This window comes from Myotis daubentonii, chromosome 6 (genome assembly GCF_963259705.1).
Source record: "Myotis daubentonii chromosome 6, mMyoDau2.1, whole genome shotgun sequence".
Classification (NCBI taxonomy): Eukaryota; Metazoa; Chordata; class Mammalia; order Chiroptera; family Vespertilionidae; genus Myotis; species Myotis daubentonii.
The window spans coordinates 60,685,121-60,707,017 of record NC_081845.1 but is presented as its reverse complement, the minus strand read 5'-3'; the positions used below and the strand labels follow the sequence as shown (position 1 = coordinate 60,707,017).

General features: G+C 34.5%; 1 protein-coding gene across 6 annotated transcripts in view; it reads right to left on the bottom strand.

The window, feature by feature from the left end:
• Positions 1-777: 777 nt before the first annotated feature.
• PHIP (pleckstrin homology domain interacting protein) overlaps positions 778-21,897 on the bottom strand; it is a 158,021-nt gene continuing 136,901 nt past the window's right edge. For 4 of the 6 annotated variants that reach the window (XM_059701135.1, XM_059701134.1, XM_059701136.1 and 1 more), the window contains 5 exons: positions 15,377-15,529; positions 14,467-14,630; positions 13,782-14,041; positions 12,848-13,045; positions 778-6,257 (listed from right to left, as the gene is read on the bottom strand). In XM_059701135.1, coding sequence (XP_059557118.1) covers positions 5,626-6,257; positions 12,848-13,045; positions 13,782-14,041; positions 14,467-14,630; positions 15,377-15,529 — 1,407 coding nt within the window. In that variant the 3' untranslated portion in view covers positions 778-5,625. Of the gene's footprint in view, positions 6,258-12,847; positions 13,046-13,781; positions 14,042-14,290; positions 14,362-14,466; positions 14,631-15,376; positions 15,530-21,897 lie in introns of those variants that run through there. The other 2 variants (XM_059701137.1, XM_059701139.1) reach the window with 2 other exon arrangements.

The window sequence follows — 21,897 nt, the reverse complement described above, 5'->3', positions numbered from 1 at the left end:
AATACAAGAGAGAAAAAGTGGTTGCTGAATTTTTCTTGATTGGTTCTTCTAAGTATATACTATGTATTAGTAACAGCATACTGTAGAAAGAAAAAGTACCTAGAAATATTTTACCTGCTTTCCTTAACTTAAATTTTATACAGTCATTTAAACAAAATTTCTTAGGCAGAAATGACCAATAGCACAAAAAGTACAAACCATCCCCTCATGTGCTTAATCTGATTGTCACTTATTATACCTTTATATATTTCTTATATTAAAATTGGGATTCTCAGGAAGCCAAGAAATATGTATGCCAATCTAAACAAATTCCTAGGAAAACAGCAATCGCTTTATAAATCTCATTTTGTATTAGTTGCTTAATAAGAAAAACGTTCCATCATTCCTCTATTTAATTTTTTCCCTTAAATTTCACTTCATACTTTTAAGAAAATACTTATGCAAACTGTTCCTTTTAAATATTTCTTACAAAAATATATGAAGTTATCACCCAGTAACAGGTCAATAAGATTATTTCATTAAGTGTACACACTAGAAGGCAAATGATTTATCTTTAACCTTGTTATTTTAGAATTAAATTACATTGCAGTACTCACAATCCTTTGATTGGCTAGTAATTTTAACTTTTTGATACTCAGGGCATTGGAAAATTTAATGTATCACCATTTATATAAAAGCTTCTTTGGTATAGTGCCTGTTGAAATTATGTACTGAGTACTTCATGTGTTGACAAATAAACAAAAAAGAATAATAAAGAAATCATGAGGCTCTACAAAATAGTTTAGAAAAACAAGTTTTCTATTTATTTAAAAATAAGTTTATAGTTACTACATTGCAGGGACAGGAATTGTTACACATACATTCTAGTATAAAAGGATTCAAAGAATTATGCATCAAAACTAACATAGAAAGTGTCCACATAACAGTAAAGAAAGGTCCAATCAATATGTACAAAAAGAAAGGGTACTGCTATTCTGGTGTGAGACTGCCATTTATAACATGATACTCCAGGTTGCAAGAAGGAAAAAAACCCAAACCTCAATAAAGGTAAATAATTAATTTGTCTTTAAATTCTGTTACTTATTACATACAACAGATTTGCTTGTGTTTAACATTGTTTTCTGTACAAAATAAGCATAATTTTAATTTGAAAATGTGTCAGTTTCAACTTTAACCCTCTAGGTCAGTTACTTTTTAAAAACTGAACTACATTCTACAAGTCTAAATACCGTGTGACAGCATTTAACAGTTTTCTAGAAAATCTTTAATAAGACCCCATGTCTTACAGTTTTAATATGGTCCAAAAATGTAACTTTGTTTTTTGTCTCAATTTATATTTATCGTGATGAATCAACACGCACAATCTTAAAAGTAACGAGCATACGTGTACATCTGAATCATATATGTGTACTATATATCATCTCAAACCTATTTTTTTAGTTCCGTAAATGAAGTAACTCATAGCCACCCACTATATGTATTTGGTTTGTGCCATATAAGATTAATTTCCTGATGATTTTATCTGCATTAAAAAATATTTCAACACAGAGCTATCAAAACTAAAAATAAGTATGTATTTATAAATTGTGATATTTTCTAATCATTTTACTGCAGCATGTACAAAGTTTATCTGTGGAACATCCAAAGTGGTACTTACAGGTTTCTGACTTAATTTGACTTTGTCTTGGGTACTGTAGTTGGTACAAAATGACTTCATTTGAAGTGACTAGCTCAGCATAATTAAGAACAAAAATAGTTTCTTAGTAAAGTAATATTTGGTTCAAATCACTTGGAGATTTGGGGAACTGAGGAGAAGTTTAAGGAGAAAAGAGAGGAAAAGGTATATTTTTTTTTTCCAATTTTAACAGCAAAGTAAATTCTCAACTAAATATAACTAAAACTACTTCTCAAACTATTATGTAAAAACTACTTTCTAAGTATGGGGTAATTCACAGAACATAAAAGTACTTCCCCCATTACAACTTTTAATATCATGTATTTCCTGCATCTAAGAACACTTACAGCCCTTTAAATACTCAAGTGTCTTGGTCCTTTCAAGCCTACTCAAAAGTAAGTTTTAGGTAAACAAAAACATCCATTTAGGTTTCATTCATTGGAACACTGAAAATAAAATTGCTTATAGTTGACATCTGAGAGATATGTTGGTATGTATAAAATGGAATGCTAGAATTAAACACTATTAATTGGATGAACTAATTTATATTAGAAATCATATTTTAAAACATGTAAATGTTGCTAATATCACAAAAAATTGTTATTTGAATACATTTGTTAAAATGTCAAATTGTAATCTACTGCACTGCAGATAAGGGACAATTCCAGGTGTTAACACATACATGCCACATGAGGATTGTTTTGATCAGTGTATCTTATGTAATCCATTTCCGTGATACTAAATTAGCCAAATTCATGTCTCAGATGTGACCCAATCAAGCTCACAAATATTCTGTATAGTTTTCTAATTAAATTTTGGGGGGATGAGTCTTGTGATGTCTTCAAACTGTGAAGCTGTGCAATAATAAAAAGAATGGAAACAAGAGCAACAAATCTTGAGTACAGAAATGTATTTAGAAAACAGTCCAATGCCGTAATAGCAAATAGCAAAATATAAAATTTTAAAAATATATAAATTCTAATAAAGTATTTATCAGTTGCCCAGTTGTGAGACTGTAATTAGACTGAATGTTTAAAATGCTCATTTGTACATTTTACAACTGTTTAAGCTTTGATTGGAATTTGAGAATGTTGGGGTGAAGGGAGAATATTAGGGCTAGGTACTTAAAAATACACAAATTGATTTACAATTCCCATTTATGTAACAGGTTATATAGTATTTCTGAAATTTTCAGTAAACTTGAGTTTTTTTATTGCTCACCTAAGACAACTGCCAACATTCCCTTTTGCCTATAAACAATACATACAAGGAGTCACTGTCTCAAAGAAGGTATTTTCCAAGCGGTCAAACAAAACAAAAATATGGTGATGACCTAAATTTCTCAGTTCAACTTCTGCAATGTATAGAAGCTAAATTATAAAGATATAAAATCTAAATCTATCTGGTATTACTAATACATTTTAAGTGTTTTAATTACAAATAATCTCATCCAAGTAATTTCTGCTTTACTAAGAAGCCAGTGTCTAACAATGTCCAAATGAGGGCCATAAATATGCAGTGTCTTTAGAACAGGAGGAACACAGTTACTTGCTGCAGGTAAAATGGTGAATACTCATTTCTTTGCTCAAGAATTAGAACTAATCCATACACCGCACTAGAGCATATTCCACTCTAAGACTGTGTACGTGCTTCCTTTATTTATCTGTACACTCTTTAAAACTGTACACATATTTTTTACAAAAATGGATTTATAGTCTCTTATTATTTTTTCTAACACAATGCAGATAACATCAGGAAATAACATGTATCAAATAGATTGCCTTCAAAAGCAACAAATTACTTTAATGGCAAATTTCAAACATATAAACTATTATTGTGTAACTGAAAGATTCATTTTACTATACAACCAAGCCATCCATTTCTGAATTATGAAGAGTTTAGCTACTGAATTTTAATTATATAGTAAATATATGTTAGAAAAAAATAAATATACAAAAAACATGAAAAATTTGAAATTTTTCAACTGCAAAATCACAGCAACCTAGTTAAGATCTGGAAAATGGTTTACTTAATTTCACAGGATTTCTGTACAAATTTAGTTATAAATGATTTAAAAAGCTCAAATGCATTGCTTTCCATTCTTCTTCAAGACGATTAAATGATAGCTAACATTTATCCCTACCAGAAATAAGTAAAGAAATAATTATGTATTTTGTTGAGGTTCAATTAAAAACTTTATTTTTCTACATCAGGGTCATGCTGATACATATTTTCCCATCCTCACTTAAATAAAAAAATGTAGTATCTGAAAATTTTGGTTACATTTTTGTACCATACCAGTCCTCAGAAAATACTACATTCTTTCAACTTCTTAAAAAAATGGACAATAATTTTTAAACAATAGAAATGGTATTTATGTTGGTTTTTAAGGTATAAAATAAGTAACTGTACCATAAACAAATAAATAACTGCTTTCCTTTTCCATAGCAGTACATATAGCAATACATTCTCCTAAGTCATATAATTATCATTTACAATAGACAACTTAATTTTACTAATGATGCAAAAAAAGAATAGAATACAAGGCACAATCATTAAATGGAAATTTTTCTTTAGGGTGTATATTGACATACCAGCGTGATAAGGATACCGTAAAAAGTGCAGAAAAAACACAATGTGCAATGATACCACTGTATAAAACATGATTGCATAAAAAGTGATTTGGCCTATTTTAACTTTTAATAATTGAATGAAAATAACCAATTTTCCCCTTAAAATTAAACTCTAAAGTATGACATGTAAAAATTATTTTTATTCTACCACTATCTAAAAAATCCTGAAGAAAAGAATTTATGTCTGGGTAATAGCATATAAGTATGTGTTTGTATATATATTTAATTATACCCATTTATCAATATATACACATACACACACAGACACATTTCTTTGTAAGTATTTTAGCCTATTAGCTATGTCTAAAGTTTAGAAATGACAATAATCCAGATCAATAAGTAAACATCAAATCCCATACCTTTTTCCTGTATTTTCCTTGAATCCTTTAACCACTTAAACATTTTCTCTAAAACATCTCTGTCAAAGGACCCACCAGTGCATTACTTTCTACTATTAGTACCAAAAAAAGATGCATCTCAGCATAACTCTTTAATAACGTGCTCTTTAGAATAATATACAGCCTTTCCAATACTGAAAAGTATATGCTGTTCTGACAGTCAAAAACAGGCTTTCCACTGCACTGATTCTCACTCTTTGGCACAATAAACAGAGATCAAGTGATTGATATAAGAATCAAGGTCTGAAAAATTAGACAGTCAAATGTTTTCCAATGTGGATATGTTTCCTTTCCATCAGTACATTTTCACTTATGTTTGGCAGAAATGGAATACAGCAAAAGCATCCTCTAGAATCTTTGTAGATGAACATTGTACAATTAAAATTAAACTCTGTAGGGTATCAAATTGTGGGAATTTTATATTTATCTTTAGAAGAAACACATTAGTTAATTTACTGCTGCTCTGGTAACGTATGTCTTCCTAAGGGGCATGACTTCTGTATCAATAGAAATGTACCTGGCTTGGTAAAAAATAATTTATTTTAACATGAAATGCTCTATCACTAGGAATATTATGCTCCTTAAAAATGTAGAACTGTCTTTTCCAGAAATAAACAGGGAATTTATTATAGGTACTCAATTTTGTGGTGGTGTTTTTTTCGAATAGTGAATGAAATGAATGTTGAAATGTGTAACTACCTAAGGGTAATAAATAGCAAACATTTAAAATATATATGTATATATTTATATATATATTCATTTAAAGAAGTGAAGTATCTTATAAGTTTACCTTTTTTTTGCAAATCAAATCATAATATTCCCTAAACCACCACAGCAGCAAGGAAACAGAAGCCTTAGTTCTACGTATTCCTTAATTATACCTGCTTTATGATTTTGAAGTAAAATAGTTTGGTACAAGTTACCAACCAATTAAATTAGCTTTTGCTTTTTCAGTCAACTTTCGGACTCGTCCTCTGCTAGAAGTTCCAAAAGTCAAAGAGGTGTCTTCAAACAACAGCTGCCTTTGCTCCTCTTCAGAGTCATCCTCATTATAGAAAGCTGTCCTTCGACCTTGGTTTCTAGTTCTCATGTGGGGTTCAGAGCCTTTAAGTTCCCCAAACTCTTCTTCCTTATCCACAGGATCATCTGTCTTTTTCCGGTTACTTCTCCTTAGCATTTTAACACTTGTAGGAACTATGAGACCTGAGTCTAGTTTTTGTGTTATCTTCCTTTTGGGTTTTCTGCCTCCACGACTCTTTTTCTGTAACAAATCCTCCTTTACAGTATTAGTTTCAGGAAGACAATTGCATGTTGAAGAAGGAACTACTTCATCTCTGATAGGGTGTATATTATTTTGCTCAGCATTTTCTGGCTTTGCATATTGTAGCTTTTTGGGCTTTCTACCTCTTTTCTTGTGTATAAGTTCACCACTATTGGTATTAATTTCTACCTTAGGTTTCCTTCCAGGTCCCCTCTTCACAAGCTTAGATGGCTGCCCTCCATGGCCATTTACTTGAATGCTTCCTGGTACAAGAGCATTGTTCTTACGATCTGTAAAAAAAGGGAACATCACCACATTTAATATATGGAATTGCTTTTTTATTTGACCCTCAAGCTCATAAATAAGTCCATCACTATACTTACATGTAATGACATAATCCTGATTACTTTTTTTACTAACATAAAAAACAACAAAAGGCTAACAGTTTAATGATATTATTTACAGGCACACCTCATTTTATTGTACTTCGCTTCATTGTGCTTCACAGATATTGCTTTTTAAAAAACAAACAAATTGAAGGTCTGTGGCAACTCTGCAACCAAGTCTATCAGCATCATTTTTCCAATATGCTCAGATGATCGTTAGCATTTTTAAATCAATAAAGTATTTTAAAAATAAGGTATGTACATTATTTCTTTAGCTATTGTACACTTAACAGAGTACAGTATAGTGTAAACATAACTTATATGCACTAGGAAACCAAAAAATTTGTGTTACTTGCTCTATTGTTATATTAGCTTTATTGAGGTAGTTTGGAACTGAACCTGCAATATCACCAACGTATGCCTGGTATGTGTGCCACCATTACCATGATTAAAATACCAATGTAACAATCTCTACTATAAAGGTCATCATGCTTTATTAAAATATAAAAGAAAATTTGGGACATCAAATTCTAAATATGTAGGATCTGGAGATCATGATGCACTGTTCTTCTGTGGTAAAAAAAAAAAAAAAAAAAAAAAGAGTCTATACCCATTTAGATGAAGAAAACAAAAAGATGACATACATGCACTACCACTAACTTTTTTCTTCCAAAATTCTGGAGTTTGTTTTTTTTTTTTTTGGATGTGGTACATGATCTGCAATAAAATATTTTAAAGGAAATCCATAAAAGGATGGAAACTGCTTTTAAAGAGAATGCTTTTTCATAATAGTATTTTTTGGTCATGGGTTGGAGTTTTATTTCCTAAATATTTAAAAAAAAAAAAAACCATCAAGAGACTCACAAAAGGTCAGAGCAAATAGCAAAGGGAGGAGACAAAGCCTTCATTTCCTGACCCCCAAAGTACAATTGATCTTCTTTAGATTGGTGGTTTTCTATAATGATGGGGGAAGATATGTGTGTACACATAAAGCAGTTGAGCATTTACTAACAAACAATTACACTTAAACTGCCTGAGAATTCTGTCTATCTCTTCCATTTGTTTTCCATTAAAACTACTGACAAGGGTTCTAAATATCCAGTCCGCATACCCCCTACAGAAGTTCTACTGACTGGACTCAGGAACTCCATAACTCCTTGAAATGGTCCAAATTTTGAGTGAATATGCCTATGTGCAAATTCTGGGGGAAGGACTTGAGGTTTCATCAGCTTCACAAGGCAATATATAAACCTAATAAAAGGTTAAGAACTAACGCAGCTCTCTTAAAAACGAGTTCAAGAGCTCAAAAAAAGAAAGCGAAAAAGCACTGATCTGGATCTGTGTTAGTAGTTACTAACCATGTGGCTACTGAGCACCTGAAATGTACCTATGACACCGAGGAACTGAATTTTTAATTAAATTTAAATTTGAAAATGAAAGCAGGATACATTTGAAATACTGATTATATGTTGAAATAATAATATTATGGATATAATAGACTAAATAAAATTTTATTTAAATGGATAATTTTACCTGTTTGTTGTTATTTGAGGTAGCTACTAGAAAATTTTAAATTACATATTTGGCATATATTTTTACTAGATAGCACTGTTCTTAATTCTAGTAGTTAATTCAGGTGTCAATATTTATGCAATAGGTCATCATTAATGAGTTATTTAAAGCTAATTGTATTTCTATATTGTACTGGTACTCTTATGTATTTGTAATACTCAAAAATTATAAATCAAATTGGCTAATGAACCTCCCCTATTGTAATACTAGTACAAATTCACTATATACATTTTATTTCACTGGGATTCAGAAGTGACAGAAGCAAGGCCAATATACTATTTAAAACTTTTAATTCAGTTCAGAAAGGAAGAAATGGTAAAACATTCATATACAAAGTCATTTGCTTATTTTATTCAAAGACTTACTGTCCACTATATATTAAGCTGAGGTGATTTAAAAATGAATAATAAAACACAAGAATTCAGAGTCAAATGGAGATAGACACATGTAAAAACGAATAATTCTATCAACAGTTTAAGGGCCACTGAAGTCAATGAACGGGGTATTCTGGGAACACAAAGAAGTACTTGATTTTGCCTAAAGAACCCAGGAGAAGGATTCCTGGAGAATATTGCACTTTCAAGTAAGACTTAAAAAAGTAGCAGGAAACCATTAAACTAGAAGGAAAAAAGACACTCCACAGGAAGAAAAGGACAACAATATTCAGGGACTTTCAAGTAGGTTAGGAAATAGCTGGGAAATAAAAGGGGGAAAGCAAATAAGAAAGCTGAATGTTAGGCAACAGCCAAGTAATTAAGAATCCTATCTAGTAAAGAGGTAATATGCAAACTGACCATCACCCTAACACACAAGATGGCCGCCCCCATGTGGACACAAGATGGCCTACAGGGGAGGGCAGTTGGGAGGAACCAGACCTGCAGGGGAGAGCAGTTGGGAGGGACCAGGCCTGCAGGGGAGGGCATTTGGGGGTGACCAGGCCAGCAGGGGAGCAGTTAGAGGTAGATCAGGCTGGCAGGGGAGTGGTTAGGGGGTGATCAGGCTGGCAGGCAGAAGCAGTTAGGGGCAATCTGGCAGGCAGGGAGGCAAGCAGTCCTGGATGTGAGAGGAATGTCCAACTTCCTGACTAAATGGGAAACTGGACATCCCTTGAGGGATCCCAGATTAGAGAGGGTGCAGGCTGGGCTGAGGGACACACACACACACACACACACACACACACACACACACACACACACACGTGGACGAATTTCATGCAATGGGCCTCTAGTCTTATATAATTGCCGGGAGCCCGTCCATCCTTGCTGTTTCAAGGGACCTGGCATATATGGCATACTGTTCTTAATATGTTTGCTCACCTTCTTGGCACTATGTGTTTTAACCAAGGTCTCTGAGAAAGGTTGTTTCCCCAGGTAGGGATTTTCCCCTGAAGTTAGGGAGGGAATAAAACCTCTTAACTAAATGCCAGGTGGGTAATTAATCACTTTAACTACGAACAATCATGCTTAAGCTACATAATCTTTATTCCCTGGAATGGAGATAAGAAACGCCCTAACCTTTGTAATAGAGATTGATAGGATTGAATCAACTGGTATAAATACAGATGTAACTAGACAGCAAGACACAGAACTTAGGAGACAGGACTTTAGAAGACAGGACCAAGAGAGACAGAACCTAGGCACAGAACCTACACAGAACGTTCTCTAGAGACAGAAGAACTTCGCTGGAGAGAACATGGCAAAAGATCCTGGACTGAACCTGACTACAGAAATTGCCAAGAGAACCTAACTAGAACCTGGTGACTGAACCTGGCTGGAGAACCTGGACAGAACCTGGCTGGAGAACCTGGACAGAACCTGGCTGGAAAACCTACCGAGGGAACATGGCTACAGAACCTGGAGAACCTAGCAAGAGAACATGGACACAGAACCTGGCTGGAGATCCTAACCAGAACTTCGCTGGAGATCCAGACCAGAACTTGGCTAGAGATCCTGGCTGGAGATCCTGGCTAGGCTGCTGATCAACTGAACGCTGTCTCCGTGTCATTCCTTCTTCGCCGACTCCGTCCACACCTTTGGGAACCCCTGGAACAGGATTCCCCTAGGTAAGCCCCACTCTCGGGATGGATAGGACTCCACCGTAGGAAGAGGGTGGATAGTCTTCGCCGACTCCATCCACACCTTTGGGAACCCCTGGAACAGGATTCCCATAGGTAAGGCCCCCCCCATTGAGAACCCCCACGCTCGGGACGGATAGGACTCCACCAGGGTACTGCAGACCTCCTTATAGAAGATAAGTAGGGTAAGAAGGTGGATAGTACAGAACTTAGATTGAGAAGATGTGCCATACTGAGTCCAAAGAAAGAAGACTCTGTATTGATCTTTAGATTAAGAAGATGTGCCATACTGAGTCTAAAGAAAAAAGACTCTGTATTGATCTTTTAACACATATGCTTGCTAGCAGAGGAATTAAGGTTACTCCCAGTCAGACAGAACGTTTTATACAAGAAGTATGTCCATGCTTTTCTGAGGAAGGAAAGGTAAATGTAATGGCATGGGAGAAGGTAGGCCCAAGGAGCCTTATCCTTAACCCCACTGCAGCCTTTCTACCCTGGGAAAGTGCAGGATTGGCAAGCTCTCCCTGGGATGCTAGATCAGGACTCAGGTAATAGCGGAAAGCGCCAATCCTACTCTTAAAATGGATATAAGAGAGCATTTGAGGTTTTTCTTTTTAATGCTTGCTTTTAAAAAATAAAAAAGGGGGAATTTGCCGGGAGCCGGTCCATCCTTGCTGTTTCAAGGGACCTGGCATATATGGCATACTGTTCTTAATATGTTTGCTCACCTTCTTGGCACTATGTGTTTTAACCAAGGTCACCTCTCTGAGAAAGGTTGTTTCCCCAGGTAGGGATTTTCCCCTGAAGTTAGGGAGGGAATAAAACCTCTTAACTAAATGCCAGGAGGGTAATTAATCACTTTAACTACGAACAATCATGCTTAAGCTACATAATCGTTACTCCCTGGAATGGAGATAAGAAACGCCCTAACCTTTGTAATAGAGATTGATAGGATTGAATCAACTGGTATAAATACAGATGTAACAAGACAGAGAGAGACAGAATTCAGAAGACAGAACCTACACGGAACCTGGAGATGGAGGAGCTTCACTGGAGAGAACATGGCAAGGGATCCTGGACTGAACCTGACTGCAGAGGTTGGCAAGAGAGCCTGACTAGAACCTAGTACAGAACCTGGCTGGAGAACCTAGCGAGGGAACATGGCTACAGAACCTCGCTGGAGATCCGAAGCAGAACCTCTCTGGAGATCCAGACCAGAACTTGGCTGGAGATCCTGGCTAGGCTGCTGATCAACTGAACACTGTCTCCATGTCATTCCTTCTTCGCCGATTCCATCCACACCTTTGGGGACCCCTGGACCCGCTGGGGTCGGACCCCGGCATATAATATGCAAAAAACATTAAAATCTGATTTCATATATGATTGGAAAGTAAGGATTTAAGTGTGTTTGTGCACTTGTGCTAGAGAGAAATGATCAGAAAAGTCACTTTGGTTGCAATGTGGAAGATGGGCTGGGTAAGGAAGAGTTAAGAACTGAGGCAGAGAGATCAGTTAGAAAATTAAGACAACAGTCCAGGTGAGAAATTCTGTAAGCCTGAATTAAGGCCATGGAAATGAGAAAGGTGAGGGGGAAATAGGCTTTAGAGATTTTAAAGAGGCAGAAACAACTGTTTAGTTCTGGATGCTGAAGACAAGGCTAGGATGACTCCCTGATTTTAAACTTATGTTAGTGGATAGATCCCAATACCATTAATCAAAATGAGAGCATTTCAATAAAAAATTAAAATTTGAGAGGTTTCTGGGGAGAACACTGAAGATGAAATGGTTTAGATACAATTGGAAGTCATGATACAAAATGCTTATTGTTGAAGTGTCTGCTGCCAATAAGCCATATAGTTTTAACATGTCATAGGATGGATTTATATAATTTACTTTCTCTTTCAAACATAATGCCTTTAAAACTAAAATCTGCAGATGAAAGAACTTGCAAGAATAGCTGTAAAAGACAAAAGTTGTATACTAAAATAGATGGCCTCGTTGTAGACAGCCTTGATGAATTATTATTTTGTGAAGATTGGTGTATTGAATTTTGTGATGTAGTAACTACGGAATTTTCTTAAAAAGTGAAGACTGCGCCCTAACCGGTTTGGCTCAGTGGATAGAACGTCGGCCTGCAGACTCAAGGGTCCCAGGTTCGATTCCAGTCAAGGGCATATACCTTGGTTGCGGGCACATACCCAGTGGGGAGTGTGCAGGAGGCAGCTGATCGATGTTTCTCTCTCATTGATGTTTCTAACTCTCTATTCCTCTCCCTTCCTCTCTGTAAAAAAATCAATAAAATATATATTTTTTTAAAAAAGGTGATATATATTTTTTTAAAAAAGGTGAAGACTACTATAAGGGCTAACTAAATATAATTAGAGAGAGAGAGCGAGAGAGAGATACAGATATATATGGAGAGAGAGAGAGAAAAAGAGAGAGAGAGAGAGATTAAAGTATGAGAGAAACATTGATTGGTTGCCTCTCATAGGTGTCCCAAACAGGGATGGAATCCACAACCTAGGTATGTGCTCTGCCCGGGAATCAAACCTGCAACTTTTTGGTGTAGGGGATGATGCTCCAACCAATTGAGCCACAATGGCAGGTCCACAATTTGTTTTCATTTCCATATAGAAAAATTTTCTTGGCCTTTAAAATTTAATAATGCAGTTTGCTTTGGCACAAGGCTGCAAATCAAAACATGTCTCACTAAATTTATCAACTAATACAGAATGTGACTTTTAAATGAGCAACCTAAACCTAAAAAATTGATAGAATGCTAACTCCAACAAAAGTATCATTTTTAAGAAAGATCTACTGTACCTTGAAAGATACAAAAGCACCTTACCTTGCTCGATAAGAGCTGATGACTTTGAAAAAGTGGATGTCTTTGAGAGTACAGATGATTTCATTTTACGTTTGACTGGCTTTTCTTTTTCCAAGTTTTCTTTTGCAGAATTATTCTTAGTGCCATGACTAAAACTGGATTGACCAGGACTTGATAAAGTATTCAAAGTTTTGGAATGTTTCACAGAATTCTCTAGAACTAAAACACACACACATATGAAACATTAAAAACTAAGAGTTATTTAACCTAAAAACAAGCAAGAAGGATGGGATTACATATAACCTGAATTACCTAAATTAGCCAAGAGGACAAAACATGGGGGACTTAAAGCTTCTTTAGGAAATCTATTTTCAAAATAGGAAAAAGGCATAAACAAACTCTTAATTTTAGAACTTCTTATAAGCTATCCACTCCAAGATTATGAAGGCAAGTCTTGGAAAATTGCTAGTGAGTCTAGAACAGGGGTGGGGCAAACTTTTTGACTCGAGGGCCACAATGGGTTCTTAAACTGGACCGGAGGGCCGGAACAAAAGCATGGATGGAGTGTTTGTGTGAACTAATATAAATTCAAAGCAAACATCATTACATAAAAGGGTACGGTCTTTTTTTTTTTAGTTTTATTCATTTCAAACGGGCCGGATGCGGCCCACGGGACGTAGTTTGCCCACGGCTGGTCTAGAAAGTAGGGTTGAAATTCAGGCATTTTGGATCAGAGTTGCCATTTTTAAGCATTATTCTATACTGACACTCCTTAACCTCAATTTTATTTTTATTAAAAATAAATTTTTTTAAAAAGAAGAAAAACGATAATGAAAAACCAACATTGTCTGCTAGAATTTACTAAAATCCAATATATTTCCTTTAGCAAAGTAAAAGCTTAAATTAAAAAAATCATGGTATATATTTCAATTTAGAAACTGTAACTGATTCTTACTTGTTTTCCCCGACATTGCAGATGTATTAGCTTTCGAAATAAAAGTCTTCGTTGCTGAAGAAGTAGAAGGTTGCTCAGTGGAAACTGGATCTACAACCACTCTGTTGCTTCTGGTTCGAACTACAGAACTGGATTCTGTTTTACCATTTATTTGCGCAGCATTATGCCTTGGTGGTATTAATCGTGTAGTTGTAGAGAATGGAGAGGTAGAGATATCTGACTTTAGTTGGGGTTTTATGACTCTTTTTTTCCTTTCAGGGCTGTAAATAAAATAGTATCATTAGTTATTCTTATAGCTCTATGTGGTATAAAACACAGTTTTATAAATACTATTGGATCCAATATTTGCACTATTATGAAAAATGTTAAAATATGGATTTCATATGGAATATTTAGTGAAGGATCACTGTAAATGCTATAGTTATATATGACAGAAAGCATGATGCCATCACTAACCTAAAAATGCTCTTTTACTGTATAGATTTAGCAGTTTGAATTTAAGCACTTACACTAGTATAGCTTTAGTTAAAAGATTAAAAATCCTCCACATCATAGGAACTTGCATGTCAAATATATCATTCTGTAATATAGGGAATAGTAAAGGAAATATTAAAAAACACTGAGTTCTATCATTTAGATGACAAAGTTATAGATCAGCTGATACTGCTGAAAAGAAATTAAATACCTTGATGCAACACTACTGGAAACAGAGCTGCTTCTGTTTCTTTTCTTCCTCCTTTTGGTTATTGTATTTCTTTTATGAAAACGAAGAGCAGATTTATAATCTGATAAAACTGAACTGATATGTTCTTCAAAGAAAGCAGACAGGCGCAAACTCATGCTGTAAATCTATGATAAGAAAAAGAAACTATTCCAACATTTCTCAAAAGAAAATATTGACATATAATTTAAACATTTTTTCTAGCCAAACTTTTTTAGAATTTAAACTTTGCCTTTTCCCAATCTCTTTTGTTGAAAAGTAAAACTGGAGCATTTTTACAATTATTTTTGTATTTAGATTACGAATTTCCCAAGCTTTGAGATTCTTAAAGAAAAGCCCTACTATGAATTCAGATGGCTTATACAGACAAAATTTTCTGTAAACTTGGTCATACTGACACTATCCCTGAGAGTTTTAATCTATTTTCCACTGCTACCTAAAACTAGCTATCTATTCTTTCTCGATTCATGTACACATATCACACCTTTGTGATGTCTTATCTGGCCAAACAAGGGTAAATTAAAGTTTTACTCATTTTTATGAATCATTCACAAAAATGGTCCTTTCTTCTAATGCAGAAAATAGGTGCAAAAGCCCACGTAGCCCTAAAATATACCAGGACAATACATATGTGGTATCTATTTAACTACACTACTTCACGAAAAGTAGGCATCCTTAAACATTAGTGACACCAGTGTTATTTCATAGAAGGAACAATGTATAAAGAAGTCAATTCTTTTTTCCAGTAGGATACTATTAAGAACATAGAAAGTCAATCAACTTTGCTCTAAATTTTAAATAAAAATGACAAAACTTTTTCTAATAATTTCATTTAATTTAAACACAAATAAAAGAAAACAATTTAATTATATACCCTTGATCTTTTGCTTGGTGTATATGCTTTAGAATTACTAAAAATAAGTCTGACATCTTTACATAACTCCATTGGTGACTCATAATTCCCAGCCTCTAAAGTTTCTCTAACAGTAGCAAAATCCATTGGAGTGTCAATGATGTCTCTGTAGTCCTAAGAGAGGAAAAATAGGTGGTATTATCATCATTACTACCACAAGGCATTACATCTCAGCACAGGGATTCACATACAATTTCTGTGATGAACAAAAGTCCTAGAACTATTAATAATCGTTCCTTGTTTTCCTCACCAAGGATCCCTTTTACCTAATAATTTTTTTCATGCTCTCTACCTTATATTGCAGTCAACACAAGATTTTTCTCATTCAAGAACCTGTTAAATTCTGTTTCCCACAGCTGCCTCTCGCCCCCAAAGCTCCTTGGGGAAGAGGTAAATGGAATTGTGTTAGAAGGGGATTAAAAAGTATTGAAAAAAAATTTCAGCTCTACAACTACAAATATAAGTTTGATGTAAAAAAAACCCCAAAACTTTATGCTATCTATAAACTCTAAAGGCTGCTGACTCACTGAAACATAATCATAATTTAAATAGTTGTCACAAAGCCTATGTAATTCATATTATAGAGAAGGGGAATCATCCAGTCTCCATCTAGCCAACTATGTATAAAAAAGTAATAAAAACAAGTGAAAGCAGAAAAGAAGCAACAGAATAGCAGAAGGGTATCTAAATACAGTATCTCCTAATAGGGATAAAGAGTACTATACCTTTTCCATAGCCTTGGCATATGCAACCATATTTTTCGAAATATAACTTGACTTTGAACCATCAAGTTTAAATTATGATCAAATATGTTTTACCATGAAGCAAACAGGATTGCCATTTAAAAACTGGAAGATTTATTTCTTCCTTAATAATCTGCATACCTTCTATTTCCTTTCTTGCTGTGTTCCACTGCCTAGAATTTGTAGTACTATATTGAATAGCAGTAAAAATGGACATTCTTGCCTTATTTCCAATATCAGGGAGGGAAACATTCAGTTTTTCACAATTAAGCATGATGTTAGCTATAGGTTACTTATCAAGTTATTCAAGTTCCCCACTATTCCTAGTTTTCTTAGGTTATGTATTTGTCTATTTAGCATCCATTTGTCACAGGGCCAATTATACTATTTTTTCTTATTTTCTGTATTCTTGATGCTCTGGCATTTTGGGGGCCTTACAAATCTGAGAAGACACTGACCTTCCTCTTAACGTTAGCTAAGGGCTGCACTGGGAACATGTTAATCCATTCTAAATTGTTTACCCTTGCCCTGCCTTGTCTCTCTCATTGAAATCCCAAGAAAGGGTCTGGCCTAAACTTTTCCCTTGCTCCTATCTTCTGTCACCCAATCAAAATGTGATGATTCACTATGGTACCAAGTAGCTTTGGGTGACCCCCCTCCGTAGAACCTGCAAGTATAATAACCTTCCTCTCAAAAGCTTCGTTCTTGTTCTCCAGTGGCCATGATGACTTTACTATACCATATCATATCCAACATGTACATTTCAGAACAAACAGGTATTTCATTCTGTTAAATGCTTTTTCTACATTAATGAATATGGTTAATTTTTGAATACTGAACCAGTTTTACATCCCTGAAAAAAAAACCATCCACTTGGTCATGGAATAAAATCATTTTTATATATTGCTGAATTCTAATTTGTTGATCTTATTAAGAATTTTAAATTTTTCTTTTGTACTGATTTTGTCTAGTTTGATATCAGGATAATACTGGCTTTATAGATTGAGCGAAGTGTTCTCTTCTCTACCTGTGGAAAAGACTGTGTAGAATTTGTGTGAAATCTTTAAACATCTGGTAGAATTCTCCAGTGAAGATATCTAGATTTGCGATTTCTTTTCTGAAAGCTTTTAACTGTAAATTAAATTTCCTTATTAGTTATAGGGCTATTCAAATAATTTATTCATATAGGGTGAATAAGGCACTTTGAACTTAAAAATTGGCCCATTCCATCTAGGATGTCAAATTTATATGTGGAGTTGTCTGTAGTGTTCCTTTATTATCCTTTTTATATTGGCAGGGTCTGCAGTGATATCCCCTATTGCATTCCTCATAGAAGCAATATGTCTTCTCTCTTTTTAACTCTGTAAATCTTAATAGAGCTTTGCCAATTTTATTAAGTACCAGCTTTTGGTTTTATGGATTTTCTCTGTTGTTTTTGTTTTCAGTTTCACGGATTTCTGCTCTTAATATTTCCTTTCTTTTGCTCACTTTTGGTTAATTTTACTCTTCTTTTTCTAGGTTCTTAAAGAGAGAGCTTATATTATTGATTTGAGATTTTTCCTCTTCTGATTAACTATTTAGTGCTATCAATTTCCCTGATTTGCTTTAGTTGTGTTCCACAGATTTTGATTTGTATTCATTTTCATTAAGTTCAATGTTTTTTTAAACTTATTTCCAAATAAGTCTTCTTTATTTATTGTATTTTTTTATTTTTGTATTTTGGTGCCCGTGACCGGGATCGAACCTGGGACCCTTGAGTCCACAGGCCAATGCTCTATCCACTGAGCCTAACCAGTTAAGGGCCAAATAAGTCTTCTTTAAATCATGGATTATTTAGAAGTTTGCTGTTTAGTTACCATGTGTTTAGAGATTTTCTTGTTACTTTTTCGTTACTGATTTCTAGTTTGGTTACAATGTAGTTGAAAGACACACTAAATGATTTCAATTATGTCTCATTTAATTGTTTGGTTTGTTCTGTTTATTTTTTCCAATCTTATAGGTCACTTGAACAATTCCATTTGTTTTGTCTATAATGTTCATGACTATAAATCTCTATATAGTCTAGTAAGTAGTTGTTCAGGTATCTTATATACATGATCATCAAAATATAATGGTGTCAACATTTACCAGTTCAAGTGATGCACAGAAACCTTCCCTACCCATATTTTTTACCTTTATGCTCACTGATTCTTTCCTTTGCTCTCTTCAGCGAGTTTTTCCGTTATTATTTTTTAGTTCTATTTCCATTTGATTCTTCTAAATCCTTTTGAAACTTTCTTGGTATGACAAGAGATTTTTGATTAAAACCTGGACATTTTGAGTCTAAGGTTAGATCTTTTTTAAATCTTGTGCTTTACTCTGACCTCTCTTTGGGCTAAGAGAGAGAACTGCCTTGTTACTGCCAAGTGGGATTGTAAGTCCAGGTCTTATTCGGCCTTCATGGACACTTGAGGATTGAGAAATACCTCTTTGAAACTATTGAAAGGGCTAGGAGTTCATGTTCCTTGCTAGATTTCCATGATACCAGCCAGGGTGGGAGTACCTTTGCTATTGCATAGCCTCTACTGACACTATGAGGGTCGCCTTGTTATCACTGATCAGTGGTCAAAGTCTTGACTCCCCACTAGGCCTCTGCTTATATCATACAAAGACATAGGGCAGGGTTACCTCATTACTGCCAGGTGGGGGGTGGAAGTCTAGGCTGGTACTTGGGAAGCATGGAGATGGCTCTCCAAAGGCTTTGCAGGTGGGAAAGGAGTAAGGCCACAATTTTTCTATGGTATTTGGCTGATAGAGCAATTATTGTCTATAAACTTTGTGTTGCTAGGCTGCCCCTTTCTTGGCTGGAGACAGTAGGCTTTTCTGGTCAGTGCACGTTGGCATTTCTCCAGTATCCAGATAGTGAATATGTAAGGCAAAACAAACAAACAAACAAACACAACCCCACGAAATTCACTACTGTGTTGTTCCTCAGGTCCTACCCTGTCCGTCCATCTTCTCTCCACCTTTCAGAATTTTCTTAAATTTATTTTATACCAAACATACACAATTTTCTAGTTCTATTTAGTGGGGAAAATATGCCTACTCCTTCTCATAAATCCAATTATATAGCTTTTGACCAAAAAATGTATTTTTTATATTTTTTAAAATCCTCACCTAAGGATATATTTTTATTGATTTTAGAGACAAAGAAGGGGGGGGGGGGAAGAAATATTGATGTGAGAAACATCTATTGGTTGCCTCTTTTATGCGTGCTCAGGGATTGAACCCACAATCTGAGTATGTGCCCTGACCTGAAATTAAACTTGCAACCCTTTGGTGTACAAAATGATAATCCAATTAACTGAGCCACCTGGCATGGGCTGACTAAAATATTTTGAAGTGTTTCACCTATTAATAACTTTAGAACCACTTTATAAAGTCACACATTAAATTGGTCTTACTACCTTTTAGTAATATTTTGATTTTAGCAAAAAACAGTGTACAAGTCTACCCTATGTACCAAATTTGGTCTAAATAACTTGGCCATTTGCAGAAATTAAGTACCTTACTAGCAGAAGGCTGTCGTTAAAAAAAAAAAAAAAAAAAAAAAGAAAGGAAAAAAGAAATTCCAGCCCTGGGCGGTGTAACCTAGTTAGTTGAGCATAGTACCTCTCACAGAAAGGTTACCAGTTCGATTCACAGTCAGGGCACAAACCCAAGTTGCAGGTTTGATCCCTGATCAGAATGCATATGGGAGGCAACCAATTGATGTATCTCTCCCCCCGCCCCCAACTTCCTCTTTCTCTAAAATCAATAAAAAACATAGTTAATATTCCAAAGACTGAATGCCTGACTCTTCAGATGGGAGTGAGGGAATAGTTACAAAATTGCTTTATGCATGGTAACAACATCTGGACAGTGTCCAACCTTTCTATATTCTTAAGGACATCAAATCAATTTGACAAAAATCTATAATTACTTGGATATTAAATATTATAATATATTGGATTTGTAAACTGCAAAATTTGGGAAAATGATATAGAAAATTTTTCACGTTTTATAAAACGTTGGTTAAATGTCAAATTTATGTACAGCATTTCATTTTCCTTAGTGCATATGGTAGCCACTCAATAGAATTCTGTTGAATAAGTAAATGGAGTAGAATATTTGGCATGCTACTTTCCATAAAAAAGTTTCATTTTTAAAATATTGATTTGGATAAACTCAAAATGTAAAGTAATTATTTTCATACAAAAGCTTAAGTATGAAGAGCATTATTGCCTTAAATATTCTACTGATAAGGCTGATAGTTAATTATAGTTAATTCTGAAGTATAAAAAGCAGGTTATCCAAGTTTCCTCTTCTCCTTTGTGACAGTATTAAGAAATCGTAAAGAGCCATAAGTTTTCACACCTCCATCAAGGAATTCAACAAGAGACAGTAGATTAAATTTTTTTCTTCTGGTATTTTCTGTCTGCTAATACTTTTAGCAGGTTGAGAGGTTCTAAATAGCATTCTCATTATTTTGAATACTTAAGAGAGACTGCATTCCTATGTATTACCTATTCTCTAAGAACAATACATATAGCTCTAGTGCACTAGATACACGAGAAATGGCCTCCTGTTCTCACTGTGTCAATAAATTGCTACATAATTTGGAAAGCTACTTGATCTAAGCCTCAGTTCAACCTCAGTAAAATGAATTGATTGGGCCAGTTTTGGGTATCTCCTGTATTTTCTGTATAATTGCTTTAACATTTTTCTTATTGTCTTTAGTCTTTATTTCCTTATGCTTCTTATCCCTCCATTTATCTCTTAAACCAAAATGACAAGTCAAAGTTTAATTGGCAATTTTATTTCTTTGTCTTAGTGGTACATAAAATACCATTCATCTTACAATGAAAGTGTTTTCATTTGATGAAGTATAATCATGTTTCAGAATAATCTATTATTTCCATTTATTGTTTCTGTTATCATATACATAACAGATCACACCCTTATATAGTTTACAATTTCTTTTTATCATTAGTTCAGCTTTAGTAGGAATTGGTTTCTTTTCCCTTGATGAATATCTACACCACAGGGTGTGTAAATCTAGACTCCAAATCCGTGCATAGTGCAAGCTTAGGGATATTTCTCTGACACCAAAGAGACATTCTTCTTTAGAAAGAATAATATTCTATTATTTTCATTGAAGGTAAAGTCTTTCAACAGTGGAGTCTCAGTTCCAATTTCCTTCCTCATCATGGCTCATATGGCTTCACCTGTCTCCGTGCTCAGTGTTAATACTTGTGCTTCTAAAATCTATCACTTCTTTTCTGGGGAAAAGTCCAGAATACAAACTCCTGCAAGCAGTGGGTAAATTATAATTTATTTTCTAAATCACAAAGTTGGGTTTGCAAGAAACAAAGGGAAATCCACAGGTTCCCAAAACAAAAAGAACTGAAAACCAGAGCATTGAAGCATTAGCTCAGTTCCTCTAAAGAGTTTTTTGGAGGGTAGGGCTTGAATTAGCCCAGTTTATCACACTGCTGGAATTAAAGATTTATCTTTTACACTTAAGATCCCATGTTTCTTGATTTTAAATGAGAAAAGGCATTTATGATATTTATGATGAAATTTCTATTTTCATCATTAAGTTAGAACATACACATAAACACATATGTCAGATAATACCACATCCAGTTCATGGTCTCATATTATAAAATACTGCATTTTAATTTTAATTTCAAACCACAAAAGTTATCTGAACTGTAC